This window comes from Penicillium taxi (genome assembly GCF_028828555.1).
Source record: "Penicillium taxi strain IBT 34144 chromosome Unknown utg000001l_segment0_segment0, whole genome shotgun sequence".
In the NCBI taxonomy this organism is placed as follows: Eukaryota; Fungi; Ascomycota; class Eurotiomycetes; order Eurotiales; family Aspergillaceae; genus Penicillium; species Penicillium taxi.
This window is the reverse complement of record NW_026643203.1, coordinates 4,132,097-4,149,209: the sequence shown is the minus strand read 5'-3', so window position 1 is coordinate 4,149,209 and position 17,113 is coordinate 4,132,097. Positions and strand designations below refer to the sequence as shown.

At 47.8% G+C, this 17,113-nt stretch overlaps 7 protein-coding genes across 7 annotated transcripts; 3 read left to right on the top strand and 4 right to left on the bottom strand.

Moving 5' to 3' along the window:
• Positions 1 to 519: 519 nt before the first annotated feature.
• N7495_001483 (uncharacterized protein) lies at positions 520 to 735 on the bottom strand (the record flags this gene model as incomplete). The annotated part of the gene is made up of 1 exon (XM_057204153.1): positions 520 to 735. One exon carries the CDS (start codon positions 733 to 735, stop codon positions 520 to 522), a length of 216 nt encoding a protein of 71 aa, XP_057068226.1.
• A 1,039-nt stretch (positions 736 to 1,774) lies between these two features.
• On the bottom strand, positions 1,775 to 3,850 carry N7495_001482 (E3 ubiquitin ligase complex SCF subunit sconB; the record flags this gene model as incomplete). The annotated part of the gene is made up of 2 exons (XM_057204152.1): positions 1,775 to 3,478; positions 3,533 to 3,850. 2 exons carry the CDS (start codon positions 3,848 to 3,850, stop codon positions 1,775 to 1,777), a joined length of 2,022 nt encoding a protein of 673 aa, XP_057068225.1.
• A 1,116-nt stretch (positions 3,851 to 4,966) lies between these two features.
• Positions 4,967 to 6,565, top strand: N7495_001481 (autophagy-related protein 17; the record flags this gene model as incomplete). Its single annotated transcript, XM_057204151.1, has 1 exon — positions 4,967 to 6,565. The coding sequence occupies one exon, from the start codon at positions 4,967 to 4,969 to the stop codon at positions 6,563 to 6,565; it is 1,599 nt and encodes a 532-aa protein (XP_057068224.1).
• A 1,090-nt stretch (positions 6,566 to 7,655) lies between these two features.
• On the bottom strand, positions 7,656 to 9,344 carry N7495_001480 (serine/threonine-protein kinase RIO1; the record flags this gene model as incomplete). The annotated part of the gene is made up of 1 exon (XM_057204150.1): positions 7,656 to 9,344. The coding sequence occupies one exon, from the start codon at positions 9,342 to 9,344 to the stop codon at positions 7,656 to 7,658; it is 1,689 nt and encodes a 562-aa protein (XP_057068223.1).
• A 324-nt stretch (positions 9,345 to 9,668) lies between these two features.
• On the top strand, positions 9,669 to 13,432 carry N7495_001479 (chromosome segregation protein SMC; the record flags this gene model as incomplete). The annotated part of the gene is made up of 4 exons (XM_057204149.1): positions 9,669 to 9,706; positions 9,768 to 9,927; positions 9,978 to 13,086; positions 13,140 to 13,432. The coding sequence occupies 4 exons, from the start codon at positions 9,669 to 9,671 to the stop codon at positions 13,430 to 13,432; spliced, it is 3,600 nt and encodes a 1,199-aa protein (XP_057068222.1).
• A 188-nt stretch (positions 13,433 to 13,620) lies between these two features.
• N7495_001478 (GIG1 family protein) lies at positions 13,621 to 14,333 on the bottom strand (the record flags this gene model as incomplete). The annotated part of the gene is made up of 2 exons (XM_057204148.1): positions 13,621 to 14,174; positions 14,228 to 14,333. 2 exons carry the CDS (start codon positions 14,331 to 14,333, stop codon positions 13,621 to 13,623), a joined length of 660 nt encoding a protein of 219 aa, XP_057068221.1.
• A 148-nt stretch (positions 14,334 to 14,481) lies between these two features.
• Positions 14,482 to 15,585, top strand: N7495_001477 (cytochrome b5 reductase family protein; the record flags this gene model as incomplete). The annotated part of the gene is made up of 4 exons (XM_057204147.1): positions 14,482 to 14,486; positions 14,540 to 14,682; positions 14,751 to 15,376; positions 15,436 to 15,585. The coding sequence occupies 4 exons, from the start codon at positions 14,482 to 14,484 to the stop codon at positions 15,583 to 15,585; spliced, it is 924 nt and encodes a 307-aa protein (XP_057068220.1).
• Positions 15,586 to 17,113: the final 1,528 nt, after the last annotated feature.

Here is a 17,113-nt window from a genome sequence, read left to right as displayed (position 1 = left end):
CTAATAGATCTGAACCAAAAATCTGTCTAAAAACGATAGCAGTACTACTGTACAAATGGATAGACCGGCATCTGGGTAACATCTTCAGCATCACAAAATCTAAACTTTCCAGCGGTTATTGTGAGACCGGAACAAGCTCTTGAAAGCACCTGCAATCGAACATCAAAGACAAAAGATCAAACAACCTTTCCACTCTTTGAAACGCACGACACTCCATCAAAGCATCAATTTATTGCCCTGCATGTCCTTTACTGTCCAATTGAGCGCTATGAAGATGAGGTTGACGCTCATTCAGTAGAACAGTACTTAAATCCCAAGCCCTACCCGTGGGGTGTTACAGATCAACTCAACTACCCCTTGGCCATAAATGCGAGGCCAAGGACAGCAAGAATAACGCAAATTGCTATAAACAAACATAAGGCGCGCTTTCCATATCTCCTGTACCATATTTTATACCAGGGCAGGTTCCGCTCTTCTTCGAGGCTTAGCCCTTTTTCAATATCTAAGATTTTAGTATTGTTAATTGTTAATTGCTAATTCTGTTCCTATAAGAGTGTGAGCGTGGTACTTCAAAGAACCATATAAGGAAAGAAGTTTACCAGGAAGTGGTGGGCGTGAAAAACTTGACATCTGCGCTGGGCCATGGATTGACGGCCGACTGCTCGAGGCCTCAGCAGGCTCTCGCACGCCACCGAAGTAGCCATGAGGTGGAACAGTCAAGTGAGTGTCCGACATATTGATATGTTTTGTGCGCAGTATTCCAGTAAGAGAGGAAATATGGGAGAGAGAAGGGAAAACTGGCACTAAGTTACTCTTCTATCATGGACTGTGAACCAGTACTTAGCTGGTTTAGGCTATGAGATCTATATTTTAAGTACATGCTTTTGGTTCTGTCTCGTTTTGGTCTAGTTCGTAATGTTGATACTTAATTAGGACACTGATGTAAGAGCACGTACCAAATGGGGCATCTACCAGACTTTAGATGAATATAGATATTTGAAATACCTAGGTATTAAAGGAACAAATAAACCCATGAATGGATTAAATATGGAATTGATGTCTTAATTAGACAGGTGAGTTGCACTTTTATATGGGTACCTAGTACTAGTAGGTCACTAAAGCACTGAGGTCAGAGCAGCCAAACCCCAACCCCTTGAAAGAACTTGTCCCCTGAGCTCCGATGTATCTTCATGCTAGGGCACTTGAAATGGTTTCAAGTGTTCCAACGCTGTAAATTGTCCATAAAATTAAATCAACAACCCTGGGGCCTTCAAGCCATCAATTGCAGCATTCCAAGGGTTGAAAATCAATTTTAAGAACTCGTCGACCTTGGAATCTATATAATGATCGCCGTCGAAAGTTACTTGGCAGATGTACATAGCTGTTTGTTTAGAAAAAAAGCACATCTAGTGTAGCAGCTTACAGATCCACCTAGCATACAGGTGCAGGAAACAAAAGTGCCTAGTCTTACAACGAGAGTAGTCATTGGAAGATATGAAGATAAGAATAAATCTTCAAATATAACATTAAATAACCGATAACCGAAATCATTAGAACGCCTGCTATGCATCCATCGGCACAGGGAATATCAACCCGTGAGCATGGGTCGGGATTCCCGTATTTTAAATTTGCAAGTTCGATGTTTTGTAAGCGCCAGGGTATCCATCCATCAAATAAAAGACAAGGAGAAATGAAAAAAAGTATGAAAACTGCTCCCTGACAGAGGGGCAAAGAGTAAAAGTATGATACCCTTAGGCATGAAGATGAAAGGAGATTAGGCCCGAAAGTCGTACATGCGGACATGGTAGTCGTCACTGCCGGTGATGAAGCGACTGTCACTTAGTCCGATGCAGTTGACTGCCGCAGAGTGGCCTTCATAGGTGTCTTGACAGGTAGGGATGCGGGGATCCCAGATTTTTACCATACGGTCCAACCCGCCCGTGGCAATGCGTAGAGTATCGGCTGATAGAGCCCAGATACCCTCTAGATGCCCGAAGAATGTGCGCAGGCATCGACCTGTGTTGGTTTCCCAAAGTCGAATAGTAGCATCAACACCACTGGTCATGATATACCGAGGTGGGTCCAAACGATCCTTGTCCTGATCAAAGGATGAGCCAAAGGACGAAGGTTGCACGGATAAAGATTTGTGCTCGAGGAAGGGAGAAAGAGTATGAATTGGAGCATCGCCGTTTACGGAGGATGAGCTCAAATGATCCGTCTCGCAGTCTGCCAGGTGACTTTCAATTTCAATTTCACGTGGTAAAGCAATGACTTGCTGGACAGCACCGATGTGGTTATGGAAAACTCGGATGCAAGTCTTGGTGTCGAGATCCCATAGACGAGCTGCACCATCATCACAGGCAGTCAAGACGGTACGAGAAGCAGTATCAATCTTGACTGCATTGACACCCTCGGGATGCGTCAGTGCAAACTTGGACTTGTCCTTGAAGTTCCAGATTTTTACTGTTCTGTCCACAGAGGCAGATGCAAGGAGGGTTGAGTCAAAGTGAAGGGCGATCACCGCTTCACTGTGGCCATTGTACTTGGAGATACATTCTCCAGTACGCCAGTTCCATACTCTGATGCTTCGATCTAGACTGCCTGTGATCAATTTGGTGTCATCAAACTGGAGGCAGCGTACACCCGCGGTGTGTCCACGGAGCGTACGTAGCTCATCGCCAGTTTCCAAGTCCCAGATCTTGACTGTGGCGTCGTAAGAACCCGTCATCAAAATGTTATCTTCAAACTGAAGACACATCACACTGTCAGTGTGGCCTCTGAAAAGTTTGACCGAACAACGACGATGCTTCCAGTTCAACCCGACAATGAACCGGTCGCGATAAACCTCCTTCCAGGGGCGGTAGCGAGTTTTGAAATAGTCTTCCTCGTCTGGCTCTGAGCGGTAAGCTGCTGCAAGACAGTGGCGCTTGATCATAGCGCTACTCTGGTCATCATCCTCAGGCTCAACCTTGCGTTTATTACCGACAATGGGATTCATATCAGAGCAAGTTTCATTGGGAGCGCCCTCCGGAACTCCTGCAGCCAAATCACTGCTCCAATTGGTTGCTCGAAGTTCGATTTCGCGTTTCGCTTCACGCAAACGCTTGCGATCGAGAAGAGGAAGACCCCATCCACACTTATTACACTTGCGGCGAATGTGTTGTTCACACATTCGGTGCCAAACCACATCATCGTCGGCAAGCGCTCTCCAGCGATGGGAGACCTGCGCGACGCGACAGAGGGAAGCAGTATCGAGGTGTTGGAGAATTTTGAAGGAAAGCTCCGGGGGCAGAGCGCTGAGGAAATCGATTCGGATCAATTCACGGACGCTGGCAGAGAGGAAGGAAAGTTGAGGGAAACAGCACTGTGCGAGGATTCCCTGTAGCATCAAAGTGCGTTGTTTGGCGGGGGCGGCAGAGAACATTGACCAAACATGAGAAATACCCTTCTGGTCACTCTCTGGGAGACCATTCAAGTCCTTAATGAATTATGAGTAAGGTTCATCAAGCTTATGCGAGAAGACACGACTTACCTGTTGTAAATTGCGCATTGATTGCTCATCCGGCCTGCACTTGGAATCCGGTTGGTGGCGATAGCAGTATTCCGAGTTGACTATACGTGGCACTGTGGGTTCACCATCTTTAGATCGGAGAGGCGCATATTGTCGAGGTTGATGTTCTGCAAGGAAAGGAGCTACATTCCTTTTGGCAAGCTCATCTAGAGACTCAGTGGCAGCATCGTTGGTCACGTGTGGCCATGCGCAGTTAACCTCGGCATTGAATTTATCACCCCGCGCTTTTGTTCGAGAGTCAGGGATTGTTGAGGTCATGGGACTTGTATTTTGTTCCATCTTCAGAGGGATGTTATGTAATGTGGAAAGGGTGACTCGATCGTCTGGCGGCTAGATCTGAGGGCAAAGGTTCAGGTCTGGATCAAGTCAAGGTTGTCACCAAGACGATAGACAAATAAAAATTGGAAGTTTGAAAATAAGAAAAGGGAAAAGAATGACGGAAGGCCTTCGAAGGAATTCACCAAATTTAAAAGGATGTAGAAAGTAAGGGATCCTCCGGAAAGGGAAACCAGTGGGTAGTAATACCCTGACTGATATGGCGATAACGTTATGCAAGATCGTTGGTGCAAATATAGGATAAGATGTCAAAAGAAGATACTTTCGTCTTATTAAGTAGATTGCGCAATGATCAATAAACACAGTCTTGTCGTAATCAAAGGGATAAAGTGTCAAAAATTGCCATCAATCACGCAAGTGGGATAATATTAATATTTGGCAGGCGGTGGGGCCTTGTACAATTGCACAATTTAGATGAAAGAAGCCGTTAGTCCTAGTTGGGTTATATAAGCCCCACGTGATGGCGACATCTCCGCCTTCCATCACGACTTTTGTTTAGACACATCCATCTACAACTCCTGATCCTTTCAGACCGCCATTTTTGAACGCACACATCTCATTCAATTTCCAGTATTCAGAAGATCCTAGTCAATCAACACCCTTGAAGTTTGCTGGCTTGTAATCACAATACAACTCGTATTTGGGAGGTCTTGTTCTGGAACACACACTGAAGCGGAATTGCATCTGGATTCGTCAGACCCACCTTGTCTTTCTATCTGGAATATTGGAAGGTTTTTTTTTTCATTTTACCCGTATCGATCCCTGATTTACTTGAAAACTTAGCCCCCAGATCCCCCCGCTTGGATCGACTTTGCATAACACGCCAACGCTTGACAGTTAAACTGTCTAGTATTGATCCACTGGTGACTTGATTGTGCTCCGCTTTCAAACGTACTGTGTAGCACAACATGAAATGTTGAGAAAGTGACGGTGACGTGATTGTATCAAATACTTCGATTATCACTAAACGCCTAACCACTCATCCCACTCATCCCACTCATCCGTATCAATATACGCCATACGGTGTCATTCTAAAATACGCCATCCAACGTATTAAAAATGACTTCTCTCCAATCCTCTTCTGCCTCCTTCACCGCCCGGGCTTATGGACACTCCGAGCCAAAAGGCTTGCCACTGGAGGACATGATTTCCTACCTTTTGGCAGCTAAGCGGTCTCTTTCATCTATTACCCATGTTCGACGTGCTGAGGAGATTGTTACAGCTGCACGCTCTGCCCTGGAAGAAAGTGTGGTGGTCTCATCCAGAACCAGTTTCATTCGACGAGGTCTCAACAACCAGCTACGGTTGCTGTATAATGTTCGATCTGAGGTAGAGGCAATTTCATCTCGTGGTCGGGAAGAATTCTCAGAGGCCCTACAAAATCTAGATGATGCTGATGCCCGACTTCGGGGTACTTTAGATCTCCTTCGCGAGACTATCGTGCATGCATCGTTTCGTCCAAATGACGAAACCGAGAAGAGTTTGCACGATTTTGTCGACGAGAGGGGAGTTGAGGAGCTGCACATCTCCCTGAAAAGCTCCATCGATCGCACAAATACCGCCCGGGGTGATCTCGAGACGTCTAACCGCGAATTTGATGATGAGCTTCATTCCACTCGAAATGCACTCCATGAATATCGCTCCGCAACTAAATTGGCATCGTCTCGCTTGTCAGTTTCTGGCTCCTCTTCGTCGGCATCCGAGCTAGATCTTGGACTTTACTCACTTCCAGGCATGCTTCGGTCCCTGGAAGCCATCGCGCAGGACATGGCACATCTCTTATCATCCCTTGTTGCTCACTTCGACCTTTGTGTTAAGGCCGTGAAGCATACTGAAGGAGGAGGAGCAGCAGCTCAATCAATCACGGGTGATCTTGAACACGAAATCAACGCCAACTTGAACGCGCCCCTCGCCGCCATGACAGAGGAAGAGTATCAAGAGATGCTGGTTGTGCTTGTGAAGGATGCAGCTGAGGCAGAGGATGTGGTATTGGAAATTCAAGATCGCATTAGCGAAATGGAACCTATTTATGAGCAGGTTATCGTTCAACGCGACTCACTCTTGGTCGTTTCAAAAGCCACTCTTGATGTTCACAGTCACCTCTTTTCCCTTGCTTCCACACGACTCCCACGTTACATTTCTCAGGCCCACAACTTCGCTAAAGTGTGGAGCGAGGAGAACGAGCGCTTTGCGTCCGGTCTCAACGAACTTTCTGACCTGCAGTCCCTTTACGAGGGATTCCTCAATGCTTACGATAGTCTCATTCTCGAAGTGGCTCGCCGAAATCACGTTCGCCAACGTGTGGAGAAAGTTCTCCGCGACACAAAGCACAAGCTTAACTTGCTGTACGAAGAGGACGTTACTGCCCGTGAAGCTTTCCGTGCCGACCAAGGTGACTTTCTTCCGTCCGATATCTGGCCTGGCATCGGTCTAGCACCCATGCAGGTGCAGTTTCTCCGTCTCGCTGGAGGTCATCTCCAAGGAGCTCTCACCGAGGAACAAGAGGCTGGACAACAAGCAGAACCCGGTGTTTCTGCAACTGCCCACGGCACTGGGGCCGACGATGGTGGTGAGGGAGAGGCTATTCCACAATTAACAAAAGATTTCATCGAGCAGGCATATGGACGTTTGAAAGCGAGAGACAGGAACTTTGTCTGAACCGTTTAAAATGTCTTGATTGGGGCTTCCCATCTCTATGAGATAAATCCTATCTTAAGATATTGATGTTACAATGCAGCGATTAAGCTTTATCGCGCCATGATATCCACTTACTTCATTTTGTCACCTAACTTTCTAACTAATCAGTTTTTATCAACACTTTCTTCTTCCATTGCAGAACGAACCCAATAAGTGACAGATGCTGAGAAAACGGAAGGTTTGCTAATATCTTTCGACTGCCTCATGATGAAACTCCAATTGGTATGATTGTCCGACCTGATATCTACCATATGCTATCCTGCGAGGGAACTGTTTCCTGTTGCATACTCTGACTTCGGTTGTACGATGTAAGCACGGTCAATAGCCAACTTTCGTATGAATTCTATGGGTGACGATGGCGGCCACATATGATTTTCAAAGAGAGCTCTGAAGGCCCAACCCCATGAACAAGTATGAAGCATTTCCCCTTAAGCTTTTGCAGATCCCAATTTCCTTTTTCATTCCCCTGGAATAAATGCGATCCTCGATGCAAGAACCAGCCTGGCAGGCTGGTTCGAAGTTACGGTGGCTACACGTCCCAGACTGTATCCCTCTTTCCTCCATTCGTTTTCTCCTTTTTCCCTTTCATCTCGGGTATTGATTTCGATGTGCGGTTCTCCATTTCTACATTCATAGTAGTCGATATAATTCCCGGAACAAAAGTGGTTCATTGCGTTATGCTTCATTACGAAGAATCCTAGTTGTTGATCGAGTCTTCGATTTTTTTATATTTTTTTTTGCTAAGATTGTTGCCACTGGTATCTTTTTCGCTGGCTTATTGAGTATCTAGATTTAAAAACCCTAGAATGAATGGTACCAAACATACCTCCCAGGTATTTCGTCTTCCAATGAAATGATTATTGATTTGAATAGAATATCAAATTGCGTTATCTTGCACGAATATCAAGTATTTTTGTAGCCTCTATCATATCGAGTCTATCTATCTCCATAGGTATCAAATGTCCGAGTGCTCCAATCCCTTATATGCATTTTATCATCAAGTCATGACAAGAAACATTCGTCAACGAAGAAAATTGAGGAGAAATTCCGTCTATTTCTTCTTCTTTGACGAAGTAGAGACAAGACGTTTCTTAAGATGCTTAGGCATCTTTGTAGCACGCTGCTCTCGCTTCTCTTCTTTGACCTTCAGCTTATGCTCACGCTTTGAGTCCTTGTCCTCGAAGCGTTTACCACGGGGCGCCTTCTTCGCAAAGGGGTCATACTCTTCGTCACTGTCACCGGACTCGGAGCCTGAAGCCACGTCTTCGCCGCTAGCATTGATTTCGGCATCAACGTCCTTGACAGTAGGCTTGGCCTTTCCACCGGCAAGCAAATCTCCATAGACGAGGTCGCCGCCTGCTCCGTCACGGATCTTCTCGGCATCACGCTCAACATCGTATACTTGGTCCAGGGTCTGGGGAATATACTGCTGACGGAAAACAGCAGTATCGACTTCTTCCTCCTCCTGATCCTCGACAGTACCCGAGTCACGAGCAGTGAAAAGTTTCTCAATGGCCTCAAACATCGCGCCACCAACCTCCGCCTCTACCGGTCCTTCAGGAGACAAGATGAACTGGAAGATGGTTCGCTCGCCTAGTACGTGCACGCCCTTGCGACGGAAGAAATCGCTGCAATTCTTGATATCCATGCGCAGGAATTCCAGACTGCGTGGGTGGTCATGCTCAACACTTTGACTGACATCAATGATGTACAGCCGCTCTTTGTGATAAAGAATATTGTACTCACTAAGATCGGCATGCACTAGTCTGCAGGTCTGGTACATCACTCGCATGTAGCCCAATAACTCCATATACAGGTGATGCCAGCGTGTCTCGGGCTCGGGGATATCAAATTCAACATCCTTTAAGCGAGGGGCAGGAACACCCTTTGAACTTCCGATAAAACCCATCATGAGAACATGCAGACGAAGGTAATAAGGCTCGGGGGATGGAATACCCGAGGCGTGAATCCTCCGCAAGTTCCGCATCTCTTTCTCAGCCCAGAGTTTGACCATTGCTCGGTTGTTGCTCTTGCTGTAGCCTTGACGGAAACGGAACTCACCTGTCACGTACTTATCACGATCTTTGAATACCAGAATGCTGGTCTTGTAGACCTTGATGGCACGGTGTTGGGCGACAGCCTCATCATCGTCGGAAAACAAGATGGCATCGTAGACATTGGCCTCCTTTCCGGTCGACAGACAACCGTGGATCTCTGAAACAAGTCCACGGTTGATCATCTGCAAAAGAAGCATTCGAGTGCGAGGATCCAGCACCTGCTCTGATGTTGCACGGTCTGCTCTGTCTCCTCCACGCTCGTTCTTGGTCGATAAACCAGATTGTTGAACATCGAGCTTGATCTTTGCCGCATGACGAGTCAGAGATTTAACCTGGTCATCGACTGAAGCGTATGTATTGACTGTAGGCTTTTGTGTGTTGGTTTTCGGGTAGGTCCATCTTGGCGTATTAGAGTCGGCGGCAAGAGTGTTCAGTTTTTTTTGGCGGTTGTAGGCCTTGGTCAGGTCACCAGAGTTTGATGATTGGAATTCTTCCTGGTGAAGAAGGTCTCCTTCCTCGTCTTCAGACTCGAAAATATCGTCGTATTCTTCATCGTCTTCTTGGTCTTGCCCCGCCACAGCAGGGTCAGCACCCTCGGGATTAACATAACCCTGATTGGGAATGTAGGTGTGAGTCGGTGCAAGACCATCGGCCGGGCCAGGAACCTGAGCAGGTACACTCATCTTTACGATTCAAAATTTCGAGATCAAAATTTGAAATATGCCACCCGCGATCACTTTTTTTTTCTTGTGGACGATAACCTGACCGCCCGGCAGAACCCCGCTGTAAAATGCCTTATGTAAGTACAGGCCAGCCCGACGCGCGGATTTCGTACTCGCGTATCTGTTGACAATCACGAACAACTAACCGAACTTTCGCTGTCATTCTCAGAAGAAGATCGCAGTCTCCGCTAATAGGGCGTCTCTGATCCTTCACAATTTTTCCATCTTTGCCTGCGCGCGTAATGCGAGGTTGCCAGTAACTTTCGCGTCACGCGTCTTTCCAAGATGTATGTCAAGCAGATTATCATCCAAGGCTTCAAGAGGTAAATAAATCAACCGCGCCAAATATTGAGATCCAGCTCACTAACTGAATTGCGATGACAGCTACAAGGACCAAACGGTCATTGAGCCCTTCTCACCAAAACACAATGTCATCGTTGGGCGTAATGGTTCCGGCAAGAGTAACTTCTTTGCGGCTATTCGTTTCGTTTTGAGCGATGCCTACACTCACCTCGGCAGAGAAGAGCGCCAGGCTCTCCTTCATGTATGTTGCGCTATTTGATATCTACGTTTTCACCGGCTAACATCATGTAGGAAGGATCTGGTTCGGCCGTAATGTCGGCCTATGTGGAGATCATCTTCGACAACTCCGATGACAGATTCCCTACCGGAAAGTCTGAGCTAGTCCTCCGTCGCACCATTGGTCTCAAGAAGGACGAGTACACACTAGACCGCAAGAATGCCACCAAGAACGATGTGATGAACCTCCTCGAGTCCGCCGGTTTTTCTCGCTCAAATCCCTACTATATCGTTCCCCAGGGCCGCGTTACCGCGCTGACCAACATGAAAGACTCTGAAAGGTTGGTCTTACTGAAGGAAGTAGCAGGTACACAGGTTTATGAAGCTCGTCGCGCAGAGTCTCTCAAAATTATGCATGAGACTAACAGTAGACGTGCCAAGATTGATGAGCTCTTAGATTACATCAACGAGCGCCTTGCCGAGTTAGAGGAAGAAAAAGACGAACTCAGAAACTACCAAGACAAAGACAAGGACCGCCGATGTCTCGAATACACTATTTATTCTCGCGAACAGCAAGAAATTGGGAGCGTGCTTGAAAGCCTGGAGGAGCAACGTCAAAACGGCGTCGAGGATGCGGATGGTAATCGCGATCAGTTCAACGATGGTGAAAAGACAATGGCCCAGATCGATGCTGAAATTGCGGAGTGCCGTCAGCAGATAGAGTTTTTGAAGGTCGACAAGACTCAGCTAGAGGACGAGCGTCGTGAGGCTTCAAAGGCTTTGGCGCAGATTGAACTTCAGGCAAAGTCAATGTCAGACAACCAGGCCGCTGCACAGATACTCAAGTCCCGCCATGACAATGACCTCAGCACTGTGCAGGAAGCCATTCGTGAGCGCGAGGCGGAACTCCAGGAGATTCTGCCTGCTTTCAATGCTTCCAAAGACCAGGAGGATGGCGTCAAGACTCAGCTGGCCGAGGGAGAGACTGTGCGCCAGCGTTTGTATGCTAAGCAGGGCCGCAACTCGCGGTTCAAGAACAAATCTGAGCGAGACAAGTGGCTCCAAATGGAGGTTCGTGAGAGTACCCGGTCGGTTTCCACCGTTCAGAATGTTGTGTCACAGACACAAGAGGACATTGAAGAGCTGGAAAAAGAGATTGGCTCGATTGAACCCGAAATAGAGCGACTGCGTCAGCAGATTGATGGAAGGGGCGATACCATGCAGTCCTTTGACGAACAGGTCCAGAATGCCAAAGAAGAGAGAGATCGCCTAATGGACCAACGAAAGGAACTTTGGAGAGAAGAAGCGAAGCTTGATTCCATTCTCTCAAGCTCATCTCAGGAGATGGAACGCGCGGAGCGCACCCTGTCTCATACTATGGACAATAATACCAGCCGTGGACTCGCAGCCGTGCGAAGAATTCAGCGCCAACTCAACCTCGAGGGTGTGTATGGTACCCTAGCTGAGCTTTTTGATGTCAGCGACAGATATCGTACGGCTGTTGAGGTGACAGCTGGACAGAGCCTGTTCCACTATGTTGTGGATAACGATGAGACCGCGACCACGGTCTTGGAATTGCTGCAGAAGGAGAAGGCTGGTCGTGTCACATTCATGCCTTTGAATCGTCTTCGATCAAAGCCCCTGAACATGCCTCGCGCTAGCGATGTGATCCCTATGATCGACAAATTGCAATATGACCCAGCGTATGAGCGCGCCTTCCAGCATGTCTTTGGAAAGACCATCATCTGCCCCAACCTGCAAGTTGCGTCCCAGTACGCCCGCAGCCACGGTGTTACTGCTATCACTCCCGAGGGCGATCGTTCTGACAAGCGCGGCGCTCTCACCGGTGGTTTCCACGATTCGCGTCAGTCAAGACTGGATGCTGTGAAGAACGTTACAAAATGGAGAGACGAATACGAAACCAAGAAGGTCCGTGGAACCGAGATTAGAAAGGAACTGGAGAAACTAGACCAATTGATCACCAAGGCTGTCGGCGAGCTCCAAAAACTTGAGCAACAACGACATCAGGTGCAGAACAGCAATGGTCCTTTGCGACAGGAACTAAAGAGCAAGCGCGAGCTCCTCCAGAACAAGACTGACACTCTCGAGGCAAAACGCCGCGCTCTTCGCAATGTTGAGTCCAACCTAGCGGCGCTGAATGATCAAATTAGCGCCTTCCAAACCGAGTTGGCGTCTCCTTTCCAAAAGGCCCTCACAAGCGATGAAGAAGCGCTCTTGGAGAGCTTGAGTGGAACTGTGCAGGACCTGCGTCGCCAGTACCAAGAGCTCTCGTCCAAACGAAGCGAGTTGGAGGCGCGCAAGTCAATTCTTGAGGTGGAGCTACGCGAGAACCTTCACCCTCGCCTCGAGCAGCTGCTAAACAACGATCTTGATATGGCCGAGGAGGAAGTTCAGGGAAGTTTGAAAGAGACCAAGCGCGAACAACAACGACTCAACAAAGCGCTGGAGAAGCTCAATTCCCGTCTTAATGAAGTCAACACTTCGATTGAGGAGATGAGTGCCCAAGTTAATGATCTCCAGCAGCGCAACGCTGAGACTCGCCGTGAGATGGAGGACCTAGCTCGATCCATCGAGAAGCACCAGCGGCGCATGGAGAAGAGCATGCAGAAGAAGGCAGCTCTCACCAAACAGGCTGCCGAGTGTGCGGCCAACATTCGTGATCTGGGTGTCCTTCCTGACGAAGCATTCACCAAGTACAAGAACACCGATTCTAACGCCGTGGTCAAGCGACTGCACAAGGCCAATGAGGCATTGAAGAAGTACTCTCACGTCAACAAGAAGGCTTTTGAGCAGTACAACAACTTTACAAAGCAGCGCGAAACCCTGACTTCTCGTCGAGAAGAGCTCGAAGCGTCTCAGAAATCCATCGATGACCTGATCTCTGTTCTGGACCAGCGCAAGGACGAGGCAATTGAGCGAACGTTCAAGCAGGTTTCCAAGGAGTTTCACAATGTATTTGAGAAGCTGGTCCCGGCTGGTCGTGGTCGTCTGATCATTCAACGGAAGACTGACCGCGCCGTGCGACCTGAGGACGATGGCGAATCTGATGATGAGGATGCCCGAAAGAGCGTAGAGAACTACGTGGGTGTGGGTATTAGTGTCAGCTTCAATAGCAAGCACGATGACCAACAACGTATCCAGCAGCTGAGTGGCGGACAGAAGAGTAAGATTTCACCCGCTTTAACTACTCCAGTGTATGTACTAACATGGCCCTAGGTCTTTGTGCCCTTGCTCTGGTCTTCGCCATCCAGGCATGTGACCCTGCCCCCTTCTATCTCTTTGACGAGATCGATGCCAATCTTGATGCTCAATACCGTACGGCTGTTGCGCAAATGTTGCAGTCGATCTCGGACTCGACCAACGGCCAGTTCATCTGCACAACCTTCCGACCGGAGATGTTGCATGTGGCCGAGAAGTGTTATGGTGTCAGTTTCCGACAGAAGGCCAGTACAATCGATGTTGTATCGCGTGAGGAGGCATTGAAGTTTGTGGAAGAGCAGAAGTCTTGATGATCTGTATATTTGCTTTTACTTCTCTCTTTCGATGGGTTCGTTTGCTTGCGATGGACTGGCGTACTGTGATACCGGGATAGTCGCTTCTTACACATATTTTATTTTCATTATCCGCCCAATTATTTCCTCTTGGATTCTTGGGTTCTTGTTATGTCATCTACTGTCCATGCAGTGTCGCTCGACGCCTAGATTCCCTTCTCCCCTGACCATTCCATCAAAATATCATCTGGTACATCCCGAACGAGGATATGAACGTGTTCCAAAGCTCGTACGCTCTGCAAACCAACCCAGTTTTTAAACCAAAGAACATGCGCCGCTGGATCAGCAAATCTTCGCTGTTGATCATCAGCCAACCTGCTAACGAAAGTCTTCTGTACAAAGCTATCGATCAAAGCCCGCGACTCATCAGTTAAATGGCCCTCACCCGATTTGACAGGGATAGGAGTCCGTAGCCACACGACCAGATGATGAATACCCGGAGTAAATCCATATGGCCAGTCATTGCGGAGAATCTTATAGTCCTCGGGGTCGGCAAATGGACGCGGGTTCTTAAATGTGGTCCCCGCACCGATAGCCGTGGGTGCAGCTGTGGCTGTTGTGGACGGCAAATGCCATTGAAGACGTTGCTGGCAGATGTAGTTCATGATTGAGCCATATTGAGCCTTGGTTTCGGTACTCCATGCTAGATATCGGCGTAAATCAGAGGGTCTTCGCTTCAATGCCCCCAGGTCATTTCGGGCTATGGATATGTGTCAGTACTCTTCCAGCTTAGCCATGTAGATATAGCCCTACATATAATGTCCTGTAGATCATCCCAGTCATGAGCAACGAATTCGTCGTCGGTCATAGACAGAAGCTGAAGATCCAGCGGAGTAAGTTTGAAAGCTGGTTGTGACATTGTGTTTACTATTGACGTGGGGGAGGGACATTCAAACCCGAAAAGGAACTGATTTCCGTTGGGCGGAACTTCATAACCACCAGACACTTTTATTTCTTCCTCCTCCTTCTCCTCTTCCGCACACTTCGCACCTCCATTTCTCAACAACATGAGGTTAGTTTCATATATTTACTCATTCCTGTCTGACGGCTAATTGTTTCCCACAGTGCCTCCACCATCGGCTTAGCTGTTGTGCCTTCAGCATTGCTTGTTGCTGGCGTTTATGCCACACAGCCCGAGTTCATCACCTACGCTGTTGCAGCTGCTGGTGTTTGGGCAAGCGCCATAGTCTTCAGCAGTGGAAGCAGCAGTAAATTTCCCCCGTCCAACTTCACGATCGCGATTGCACAGAAAATCAGCTAACTTCAATTGCCGCAGAGCCTCGCAAGGTGCTTAAGCCCGCCGAGTTCCAAGACTTCACTTTGAAGGAGATCAACAACATTTCGCACAACGTCGCCATCTACCGTTTCGCTCTTCCCCGTCCCACTGACATCCTTGGCCTCCCCATTGGCCAACACATCTCTCTCGCAGCCACTATCGCCGGTCAGCCCAAGGAAGTTGTTCGCTCTTACACCCCCATCTCCTCGGACAATGAAATTGGCTACTTCGATCTCCTCGTCAAGGCCTACCCCCAAGGTAACATCTCCAAGTACCTCACTGAGCTGAAGGTCGGCGACACCATGAAGGTCCGAGGTCCTAAGGGAGCTATGGTCTACACTCCCAACATGTGCCGCCACATCGGTATGATCGCTGGTGGTACCGGTATTACTCCCATGTTGCAAGTTATCGAGGCTATTATTCGCGGCCGTCCCCGCAACGGTGGCAATGATAAGACCAAGGTTGACCTGATCTTCGCCAACGTTAACCCCGAGGACATCCTACTCAAGGAGAAGCTCGAGAAGCTGGCTAAGGAGGATGAAGACTTCAATGTCTACTACGTCCTGAACAACCCGCCTGCGGGCTGGACTGGTGGTGTCGGCTTCGTTACTCCTGACATGATGAAGGTATATTTTCAACATTTAAAAAACCTACTTGCAACTCTTGTTTCTAACTTTACAAATAGGAACGTCTCCCTGCCCCTGCCAGCGATGTCAAGGTCCTGCTCTGCGGTCCCCCACCTATGGTCAGTGCCATGAAGAAGGCTACCGAGGCCCTTGGTTACACTAAGGCTCGTCCTGTCAGCAAGCTGGAGGACCAGGTCTTCTGCTTCTAAATGCGAAAGTGTGTCTAATATATTGGAATTGGAATCCATTGATGAGGCAAGTTCTAGGGGATTAGAAAAACTCATAAACTCTGCGGATTGCTGGCGTCCAGCGGGTTTTCTTATGTGTTAATTATTGCTTGGTTTATTACCTTGATGCTTATTCATCTTCATGGGTAAAATTCTTTGCTCCATCTTCCTACCCCAAGGTCCAGCATACTGCCGTGCTAGATAGAGATAGAATATCTAAGTATTTGGAATTTACCAGTTAAGGGGAAACCTTGTGTCCGATTGCTCTATACTTATCTATCAGCTTCATTATGCAATCCAAGATGAAAATTTGGGCGCTGTTGATTGACCTCCGGTCATTTGAAATAAAGAAAAGCTCTATCATAGATCTACCTAATTGAATTGATAGTGAGCAGAAGAGTAACCTGTGCAATTTCGGGATCAAGTGGAAGATCGTCACCTTCATTAATCAGATCGGGGTGAGTAGCACTGCGAGAGCTCCGTGTTGATCTCAATTTTAACGCTCTAGTCGAACAACAGATCTGTGGACAATGTTCGTACGTTGCTTTCACTATAATGGGCATCAAGTACTTATGTTCGACAGTCACCAGCCAACTAAACACAAGTCCTTTGGCATCAACAATTGCAACGGGCCAGACTGGGTCTGGCGCTTATCAACGCCCATAGCCGAGTCATTTGTAATGACTGGGTCCCTTCACCTTCGAGAGGGCGTTCTTGGCCCTTTGTAGAGTCGTTCTTCCTAGCAAGAGCTTCTTTCGCATTCTTTTCGATAGGCGCCTCCTGCTCACCTAGCAACGGGAGTGGGCTCGGTCATCTCTTCACGACACGAGTCAATCACTGTGTTTTAGAAAGAGTCAGAACATTTTTTGACAAAAATTTTCCAAGTGAAATACCAGGTGGTGTTCAGCGTAGTGGTCAGAAGAGTCCGCGTAATATAAGCTCGCCAAGTTGCAATGATCATAAAATAGAGATCTGCAGCGTGGTTTAAAAGAAGACGGACGACCCTGTCAGGTAGCAGTAAACTGTAATGCCAAGGTACGCTTATGATACCTGTCGGAAGAAGGAGATATATAAACAATCTATGAGCTTCTCTTCCAAGTTTGAAAGTCTGTAGTTTTCTTACGGAGAGTAGAGTAGGCGTCTTGGTCTATTAAACGTCCATGCCTCATGATAGGAGACCGGAGTGTTTCATTCCTCCCAGGATCAAACTGAGCCGCATGCTCAGCTCATCGGGTGGGATTAAGAGCCGATTTCAATGGGTGTTCATTAAGGTCTTTCTCGCCAACCTTGGAATCAACAAGTCCACAGTATGGAGTGACCTAGCCTGAGTAGCTGTTGAGAGGGTTTGATCGTGTGCTGTACGAAAAAGATCAGGATTATTTTCCAAAGGAAGCTGGCATGATGTGTATTTGCAACTTACAAGCTTGGATAAATGGCTTCTATTGTACTAGTCCTCTCTACCTATGTGTCTGGGTAAGCTCCAGGCATTTAAGTACCTCCGAGGAGTCCA